The sequence below is a fragment of the Girardinichthys multiradiatus genome, chromosome 12, assembly GCF_021462225.1.
Source record: "Girardinichthys multiradiatus isolate DD_20200921_A chromosome 12, DD_fGirMul_XY1, whole genome shotgun sequence".
Taxonomy (NCBI): domain Eukaryota; kingdom Metazoa; phylum Chordata; class Actinopteri; order Cyprinodontiformes; family Goodeidae; genus Girardinichthys; species Girardinichthys multiradiatus.
The window spans coordinates 6,453,055-6,463,397 of record NC_061805.1 but is presented as its reverse complement, the minus strand read 5'-3'; the positions used below and the strand labels follow the sequence as shown (position 1 = coordinate 6,463,397).

General features: G+C 40.4%; 1 protein-coding gene across 2 annotated transcripts; it reads right to left on the bottom strand.

Moving 5' to 3' along the window:
- Nucleotides 1-2,142: 2,142 nt before the first annotated feature.
- On the bottom strand, nucleotides 2,143-6,304 carry rnf181 (ring finger protein 181). Of its 2 annotated transcripts, none has more exons than XM_047381865.1 (6): nucleotides 6,197-6,304; nucleotides 5,562-5,665; nucleotides 5,346-5,482; nucleotides 4,780-4,895; nucleotides 4,605-4,679; nucleotides 2,143-2,837 (listed from the first exon to the last, which is right to left on the bottom strand). In XM_047381865.1, exons 2-6 carry the CDS (start codon nucleotides 5,645-5,647, stop codon nucleotides 2,778-2,780), a joined length of 474 nt encoding a protein of 157 aa, XP_047237821.1. In that variant the 5' UTR covers nucleotides 5,648-5,665; nucleotides 6,197-6,304; the 3' UTR covers nucleotides 2,143-2,777. The 2 variants fall into 2 exon arrangements, with proteins under 2 accessions (XP_047237821.1, XP_047237822.1); XM_047381866.1 differs by lacking the exon at nucleotides 6,197-6,304 and adding an exon at nucleotides 6,056-6,078.
- Between the last annotated feature and the right edge of the window lie 4,039 nt (nucleotides 6,305-10,343).

The following is a 10,343-nucleotide window of genomic DNA, read 5'->3' as shown; positions in this document are numbered from 1 at the left end:
ACCCCAATCATGGGTAAGACTGCCGACCTGACTGCTGTCCAGAAGGCCACTATTGACACCCTCAAGCAAGAGGGTAGAATCAGAATCAGAATCAGAAAAGCTTTATTGCCAAGTACGTTTTTGGACATACAAGGAATTTGTTTTGGGTAAGACACAGAAAGAAATTTCTGAACGAATAGGCTGTTCCCAGAGTGTATCAAGGCACCTCTGTGGGAAGTATGTGGGAAGGAAAAAGTGTGGCAGAAAACGCTGCACAACGAGAAGAGGAAGATTGTGGAGAAGGGCCAATTCCAGACCTTGGGGGACCTGCGGAAGCAGCGGACTGAGTCTGGAGTAGAAACATCCAGAGCCACCGTGCACAGGCGTGTGCAGGAAATGGGCTACAGGTGCCGCATTCCCCGGGTCAAGCCACTTTTGAACCAGAAACAGCGGCAGAAGCGCCTGACCTGGGCTACAGAGAAGCAGCACTGGACTGTTGCTCAGTGGTCCAAAGTACTTTTTTCGGATGAAAGCAAATTCTGCATGTCATTCGGAAATCAAGGTGCCAGAGTCTGGAGGAAAACTGGGGAGAAGGAAATGCCAAAATGCCAGAAGTCCAGTGTCAAGTACCCACAGTCAGTGATGGTCTGGGGTGCCGTGTCAGCTGCTGGTGTTGGTCCACTGTGTTTTATCAAGGGCAGGGTCAATGCAGCTAGCTATCAGGAGATTTTGGAGCACTTCATGCTTCCATCTGCTGAAAAGCTTTATGGAGATGAAGATTTCATTTTTCAGCATGACCTGGCACCTGCTCACAGTGCCAAAACCACTGGTAAATGGTTTACTGACCATGGTATCACTGTGCTCAATTGGCCTGCCAACTCTCCTGACCTGAACCCCATAGAGAATCTGTGGGATATTGTGAAGAGAACGTTGAGAGACTCAAGACCCAACACTCTGGATGAGCTAAAGGCCGCTATCGAAGCATCCTGGGCCTCCATGAGACCTCGTCCGTGCCACAGGCTGATTGCCTCCATGCCACGCCGCATTGAAGCAGTCATTTTTGCAGACGTTTTTTGTATTAAAAACACTTTTCTTTTTTTGGTCGGATGAAATATGCTAATTTTGTGAGATAGGAATTTTGAGTTTTCATGAGCTGTATGCCAAAATCATCCGTATTAAGACAATAAAAGACCTGAAATATTTCAGTTAGTGTGCAATGAATCTAAAATATATGAATGTTAAATTTTCATCATGACATTATGGAAAATAATGAACTTTATCACAATATGCTAATATTTTGAGAAGGACCTGTATTGCCCTAATGAAGGATATGCCCATGTACTTTACACTATTTACAAAGATCTCAAAGAAGGGATGCTAAATTTCATGTGCAAAATAAACATTACACGGGCAATTAGTGGGCATGTTGCAGGTGATCCATTGGGATTGCTTGCACAAATTATAGTAGGTGCAAAAACAGTTTTGTGTGCTACTGGCTATCATCCTGGACAGTTTAGGAGAGCACAATGGCTGCATAAGAAAGATGATTGAAGCCATGGAGTTAGAGGTAATAAGAAGAACCAATAAGTGCACTTTTTAAAAACATTTGAAAAGATGAAAATAATAAATGGTGAAGTTAAAAGATAAAATATCAATCATAAAACCTGGAGAAGCTGACTGTCAATGCAGCATAGCATGGAGGCGCTCTACTGAAGTGTTCAGGAAGCCCAGGTTGCTTTAATAGTGGCCTTCAGCCCGTTTGCATTGTTGGCTTTGGTGTCTCACATCATCTTCTTGATGATGCTCAGATTCTCTATGGGTTTTAGGTCACTTTGCCAGTTGGCCAAGCAATGCGTCGTCATTGAAGCTGGTATTGGAACTTTGGGCAGGTACCAAGTCCTGCTGGAAAATGTCAGCACCAGGAAAGATAAAATGGAGGTTAAGGTGGAGCATTTCAAACAGTAAACTCTTGTGTTGTTCTGGAAGAGGTCTGTCAAATGTGAAAATGAATAAACTAATTTCCAGTCTGCACAGGAAGCCTCAGTTAGTGGAAAGATAAAACAGGCTGTCCATGAGAACAGGAGTCAGAAAGGATCTGCAAAGATCTGCTTTGTTTCTTTGATAAATGATTTCATTTTAACTCATAAATGCATAAATGATTGATTTTTCCTTTTCAGCATATGTCCAGATTTATTTCCAAAACAAATACAGCTGTAAAAAAAGAGGTTTTCAAAGTTTAAACATTATTGTTTTATATTTAACAAATAGTCACTGATCGTTTCATCTTCCTAAACATTTCTCATTGACTTGATAGCTTCTATGCACATTAGACGTTTGTAAATTTAAATAAAAAAAGGAATGAAGAGTCAGAGTGTTCAGTGCTGCAATCGGCTCCATTTGAAAACATCAAGCGAGTTCAAACAAAGAGCATCTCAAATGTTTCATTATCATGTTCCCACTGCCCACTGTTAGTCTAGCTGGAGTCACCACAACGTTCCAAGGTGCTCATATCGATAAAATTGACCTAAAGTATTATAAACAGATTTGGGTGAAATTTGAAATAATTTAATAAAACTTAACTTTAACAAAATGCAGCATCCAGTGAGGTTGGTGGCTGTTGTGGGGATTCTGCCAAGAGGTTTCTGTTTTTTTGTCAACTAAATATAGTAGGTAATAAAACGCTCTCAGTACATCAAACAGGATTCTATCTTTGTAGAACTGGTGTCTCTACAGAAGTATGAATGCAGCTTGGTGGTATTGAAGCATGCAGGGAGGGGAACACCTTCAGTCCACTTTCATCAAGTGTACATGGCTCCGTGCAGGTCCTCCAGTCGGTGCTCCCTCTGTTTTCGTCTCTCCTGAAAGACCAAACCATGGACAGCTCAGTTCCTACTGAAAACACAGACATAACTGGTCCACTTGACAGACAGCACCTTGCAAAAAATACCGAAATCCAACACAAAGTAGCACAGAACTGTGAACTTAAAAGTGAATAAAAACTATTGCTGAGTTAATAGTTTGTAGGAGTACTTTTCACTGTAAATACAGCTACAGGTCATGCAGGTTAGGTCTCGGCCAGCCTCTGCCATCATTTCTACCCATTCTTTGCAGATTAGCTAAAGCTCAGTCAGACTGCATGGGTAGCATCTGTAAACTTCAACTTTCAAGTCTTCTCCTAGATCTGGACTTTGACTGGACGATTCATTTTTATTTTTATTTTGTGGCCTTTGTTTGCAGTGTTCAGAAAGTAAAGGTGCGGAGAAAGAAGCATGTAAGACATGCAGCAAAGGAAGGCTGCGTCGAGCTGCTGCCTCATAGGGGCACATCCTGACTGGGCCATTCTAACACATGAATTAGCTTTGATCCAAGTCATTTCCTTGCAGCTTTAGTTGTATGTTTAGGGTTGTTGTCCAGCTAGAAGGTGAAGCTCTGCTTCTGTCTTAAGCCTTCTGCAGCTTCTAACAGGTATTCCTCCAGCATTGCCCTATGTTTACCTTCATCTATCTTCCCTGCGTACCTTACCCTGCTGCAGAAAAGTATCCCCACAGCATGATGCTGCCACCACTATGTTTTCCTACGTCCTTAGAGTGTTCAGGATGATGTGCGGTGTCCATTTCCCCTAAATGGCTTGTGACAAACTGCAAACAGAACTTCTGGAGGCTTTCCTTCTACAATAGATTTCTTCTTGCCACTAAGCAGACACTCATTCCTTGATAGGTTCGCAGTTGTGTCATAATCTTTCCATTTTCATACCAGTACTCTGTTAGATGTTCAAAACGTGGGATATTGTTTTATTTCATGTTTTATGACCCAACAATGCCTTAACTTTCTGTGCAACTTCAGTGTTTTTCTTGGTCTTTATGATGCTGTTTATTCACTAATGTTCTCTAATAAACCTCTGAGACCTTCACAGAACAGCTGGATTTATCCTGACTGGGGCTGCAACTAATGATTATTTAGCTAATCGATTAATCTTTTGCTATCAGATTATTAATCGAAAAAATAGTCAAAAGATGATTAATAGGAGATATTTTTAATGAATTTGAAGCTTGGGAAGCAAAGCTGTTCCAAAGAGGAATTCTGGATAGAGCATATTTAAAGACAAAGAAGGTTTTTCATCCTATATGAAAAGTGTAAATATTTTTGTACAATTCTGGCATAATTACTGCTCTGAGTGGGTTTTTCTTTCAGCAAATGCCATGTTTTAGAGTGTGAATACTCCAGTTAGCAATTAATTAATTACTAAATTAGTGGACAATTCTTTTAATAATCGATTAATCAGGGGAGTGGTGGCATGGGGTTAGAAACTATGACCACAAGGAACCTGGTTCAAATCCCACAGCCTGCCACTCTGGCTCCCTGAGCAAGACGCATAGCCCCTGAATGCCTCCCAGGTGCCGCACAATGAATGGGTTAATACAGAGGATACTTTCTCCATTGTGAGAGCAATAAAGTCTAAATTATTATTATTATTAATAGTTTCAGCCCTACTACTCAGATCAAAGTCAGTATCTTGGATGCACAGCATGTTGGCTTATCAGATACAGTAAAATCTAAATGACTTGCATTACATTATGGTTGTAATGTGAAAGAATGTGAAACAGTTCATGGGTAAGCCAGCTCACCTTGTCCTTTTTAAACTCCTCATACTCTGGATTGTCAGTCGGTAATTCAAGTCGACAAAGTGGACAGGAGTTAGTCTGTGATTAAAAAGTGGAAAATGTGAAAGTTTCAAAGAGACTTCAGTAAGCTGCTGTAAAAAAAAATATTTTTCTTAAATTACACATTTGTAAGTTTTACCTTGCCCAGCCAAGGTAGTATACATCCTGAGTGGAAGAGGTGTTTGCAAGGCATTTCTCGAACCGTCTCTTGTTCCTCGAATTCCAGCAAACACACAGGACACTTCAGACCTCTGTCTGTGAGGACACAAAGAGCCAAATGAGGTGTCCTGAAATGCACACAAGATGATGTAACCAGCAGCTTTCAATACTACGATCCATCAACCTTCTCTGTACAGGATTCCTACACACCATTATTGTCAACAATTAATCCTTTTCCAAACTCATATTTACAAAATTCTCTTTCCGTTTTAGCGATATTATACGACTGTTTTTCCGAGATATTTCTACACTGAAAACTACAGCGGTTCAGAAAGAGAAGGGAGGAAAGAAGGATGACAATTTACAAATTCATGAATGGGTAATGGAGAAACTGGGAGGGAGGGGTGGATAAATGGATGATTAAATGGGAAAGATTAACAGGTCTGGAAATACTAATATTTACTCTATTTTCTTTTCCCATACTTATCCAGAACTGGGAATTAAGATCTAGGCTTTTCCAACTAACAGTTGAAACCAGTCTTTCACCTGCTTGTTCTGCGGAAATGACAACTACTGTGAGGGTTTGAACTGCAGCTTTGGCAGCCGGGGGAGGAAGCCGCTGGTCCCAGTCTGACAGGTCGAACGCCCCGGAGTCAATCAGGTCCAAACCCTGCATTAAAGACCTGAAGACAAAGACCAATCCCAGAGCTAGAATCTGGCCGCAGTGACGTTAAACTGCGTGTCGAGTAGGTTGGATCTCACCTTGCCAGTTCCAGTAGAGCATTCTGACGATATTGCTCCTCGGGGTTGGTGGGCTCACAGTCATGTTCATCAAAGTATGAGGCCATTTTGGTCTGTGGTGTGCGCTGTTTGCATTAAGGAAACTTCAGATGTAAACAGAGATATACTTATTGAAAAGATTTTAAATCAATGAATATAACCGATAAATAAGTAACCAGTAGTTTTCTTCTACTGCAGAGAGCATGAGCAGAAATGCAACTTAAAAAAACTAATCTAAATATATACTAAATATATTTCCCTCTCTTTGACTTCTGCTATTCTTTTTTATTTCTACCTTTAGACATTATATACTGAAGCTATATTTGGGTCCTTCTCTTCTACACAGAAAATAATTACAGAGGCCCAAGCTGCCGAAGTAAACAGCAACCATAAACAGCCAGGATAAACTAAGGAGCAACTCCCAGAAACATTAACATGGCTGAAGACAAAAATTAAAACAAACAGGTACGACTAACTTTGTGAGTTTGCTAAAGACGAAGAGCGTTGTCTGTTTTATTTTTTTTTTTTTTCAACCATCAAAATGACCTCAATACCGCGGTGGAAAAACTTTACTTTCTTCATTTGTGAAAACGGCTGAATAAATTACCAAGACTTACCCGAAACCTAAGCGATAAACATTTGTCATTCTTCCGGGTGTTACGTCTGTGGACGACGTCACACTTGGTCCAATCAAAATAGAGAAATTGATTTTCTTCGCCTGCTCGTGAAAGTACGATGTTTCAGTGCTGCCATCAAGCGGTGTTATCGGGACATGTAAGAGGGCAAGGAGAAATCAGGACGCGACTATGGGGTAAGAACGCTGTCAAAAACAATGTGTATGTAAAAACGGAAATGTGTGCATATTAGTCAATAGTTGTGCATAAGTAAAATCCAAGAGGTATATTTTCTCTGTAAGAATACAAAATAAAATGTTACAGCTTCAAGAAATTACAAACACAAAGTTCAAGTTTACAGTTGTGGTTTATTCTTTATGAATACAATATGCTATAACAGTTTGTGAATACGATTTATTTTCTTTGAGAATACGAATTTACATCAGCGACTTGGTGTCACGTGATCTCAGCCTCAGAATATAGTGGGTGGAGTTATACAATGATGAACAGTAGGTGGCAGTATGCACCTCTGAATTTGTGGCGAACCGCCAGCAGAAGAAGAAGCAGCAGCACTAGCGCCAAGATGACGGACCAAGAGCATATATTAACGACATTAAGACATATATAAACTTTTTAACATTACCTGGCTTTGTACCGTAGTTTCTTGGTCCGTTCTTTTGGCGCTGCTGCTTCTTCTCTTCTTCTGCTGGCGGTTCGCAACAAATTCAGAGGTGCATACTGCCACCTACTGTACATCATTGTATAACCACCTATATTCTGTTTTAGTTTTGTATTTCATAAAAAATAAGACAATGCTTTATTTATAATATTCTATACCGTTTTTATTTATCAAACCTGAGAAATGGTTGTGTGAAAATACCAGCAGATCACTATTGTCAGAAATACCAGCCCATGTGGCATTAAACAACCATAACATGTTCCGTCATTTCAATTTCTTCCTCATTCTGATACTCGGTTTAACCTTCTTTAAGGTCTGTTTACGGTCTAGATGCCAAAATGCTTTGAGTTGCTGCCAAGTGATTGGCTGAGTCGCTTTGTGTTAAAGCAATTAAACTACTGTAGCTACTCAATACAGTGGTCGGTGAGTGGAAAAACCATGTAATAATAGCTGTTTCCATATACATGGAAGCAGTAGCTATACACATACAACGAGGTGTGTGATTCTTAATATTGTTTGTTATTGTTATTTCCCTGGTTTCCCGCACCATATTTCATCTTTGGCTCTTTATTATTGTTGTGACCTTTTTCAGTTTGCGGCCTGAACCAGATGTGACTTGCTGTATCTGTTTCTTAGAGCAAATCTGCCATCAACGCTGCGAGGCAATCAGACCCACCATACTGTTTGCCTAAGCTGCCAGGACACAGAAACACAGACAAATAGTCAACGTGTGTGTGATTACTACATTACGTGTATGTTTTGGACAAATAGCTCTAAATGCACATCATGAATCTCAAATATAAACGTCCCTTGGATGTTGTACTTGTAATTCTAGTATTCATCCAGCAGATGGAGACGTTTCCCCAAACAGGACAACCCCACTCTCATGTGACCCCGCCGTTTTCCACGAAGCTTTTCCCTGTATGCTGGACTCTCTTCTGGATAATATAAACTACGATCACTTTTTATTTAAATATTTGGAGACATAACTCCACAGTTTTACTGACAAAAAAATGACAGAAAAAATTATCTGAGACTGTTTTTCATATTTCCCACCTACACAAAATACAACAATTCACCTTATTTGACTGGATTTTAAATGGTAGGTGTTACTGGGAGCTTCTGGTAAGCGTGTTTTGAGAAATTAAACAAATAAATAAGACATTAAAAAATAGAGTAAAAGGACAAAGATTTATTACTTTAAAACCAAATTAAAAATTAAAGAACTTATTTAAACAATTCACCCTCAGATAAATTGATAGCAAAACAGAATTTATTTGCATAATCAGACTAACATAGGTTAATCACACTATTAATATAGACTGATATTCTAAGTGAAAAGAAAAAGAAAAAATTTAAAGAAGGTATGGCTTTGGTTAAATACAGGGGTTAGACAATGAAACTGAAACACCTGTCATTTTAGTGTGGGAGGTTTCATGGCTAAATTGGACCAGCCTGGTAGCCAGTCTTCATTGATTGCACATTACACCAGTAAGAGCAGAGTGTGAAGGTTCAATTAGCAGGGTAAGAGCACAGTTTTGCTCAAAATATTGAAATGCACCAACATTATGGGTGACATACCAGAGTTCAAAACAGGACAAATTGTTGGTGCACGTCTTGCTGGCGCATCTGTGACCAAGACAGCAAGTCTTTGTGATGTATCAAGAGCCACGGTATCCAGGGTAATGTCAGCATACCACCAAGAAGGACGAACCACATCCAACAGGATTAATTGTGGACGCAAGAGGAAGCTGTCTGAAAGGGATGTTCGGGTGCTAACCCGGATTGTATCCAAAAAACATAAAACCACGGCTGCCCAAATCACGGCAGAATTAAATGTGCACCTCAACTCTCCTGTTTCCACCAGAACTGTCCGTTGGGAGCTCCACAGGGTCAATATACACGGCCGGGCTGCTATAGCCAAACCTTTGGTCACTCATGCCAATGCCAAACGTCGCTTTCAATGGTGCAAGGAGAGCAAATCTTGGGCTGTGAACAATGTGAAACATGTATTGTTTTCTGATGAGTCCACCTTTACTGTTTTCCCCACATCCGGGAGAGTTACGGTGTGGAGAAGCCCCAAAGAAGTGTACCACCCAGACTGTTGCATGACCACAGTGAAGCATGGGGGTGGATCAGTGATGGTTTGGGCTGCCATATCATGGCATTCCCTTGGCCCAATACTTGTGCTAGATGGGCGCGTCACTGCCAAGGACTACCGAACCATTCTTGAGGACCATGTGCATCCAATGTTTCAAACATTGTATCCTGAAGGTGGTGCCGTGTATCAGGATGACAATGCACCAATACACACAGCAAGACTGGTGAAAGATTGGTTTGATTAACATGAAAGTGAAATTGAACATCTCCCATGGCCTGCACAGTCACCAGATCTAAATATTATTGAACCGCTTTGGGGTGTTTTGGAGGAGCGAGTCAGGAAACGTTTTCCTCCACCAGTATCACGTAGTGACCTGGCCACTATCCTGCAAGAAGAATGGCTTAAAATCCCTCTGACCACTGTGCAGGACTGTATATGTCATTCCCATGATGAATTGACGCTGCATTGGCCGCAAAAGGAGGCCCTACACCATACTAATAAATTATTGTGGTCTAAAACCAGGTGTTTCAGTTTCATTGTCCAACCCCTGTAACACACCACAACATTGATTTGAAAGATTCCAGAAACATATCTTAAATAAAGAAGAAATAAGGCTCAAGAATTCCCTGAAGACAAGAAAGCAAATTATCGTGAATAGAGACTCAACCTAGTGGTCTTACAGTAGACGCCACTCATGTTGTGGGAAATGATTGGAATTAGTCCTGCCAACATCTCTGGCAGACCACCATGCTCTCCTTTAACAGCCAACACATTTTAGTGTACTCACAGCCAGCATTACATTCAGACTATGGATTAGAACTGTGAGTCAAGCTACAGACACAAAAGCAAAGAGTCTGTTAATGCGCACTGGTAATCCACAGTTGCGTAGTTCTTGAAACATCACAAGCAAACAGTGTACTGTCCTCTAGCTCGTGTACTGCTCAACATTCAGTAATCACAGCAAATAAATCTGAGTATCTGCACCGCGCCTTTGCTCTTAATCACTGAACAAGTGGTTACTAAACACATATGCTATGCACATTTCAGACAATGTAGCTGCATTGAATATTTACAGAAACCCTCAAAGGATTTAGTCAGAAACAGTAACAATAGTGTAAGAGATACAAACACTGTGGCTCCACCTGTGCGAGACAAGTTTCCTTGTTTAGTGAAAAGATGAGGAATGATCTGACATCGCAGAATGTCAAGACAGCTAATTATGGACATTCTAAAGGAAACAAATATGACTTCCTACGTGTTTAGCTTTACAGGGGATAAAAACAGTGTTAAGATAATTGCAGAAACTGTAGAATTGATTAAACATTGGCTTCGCCATGAAAGTAAAGAATAGCTTTGTAACAGTTTCCACG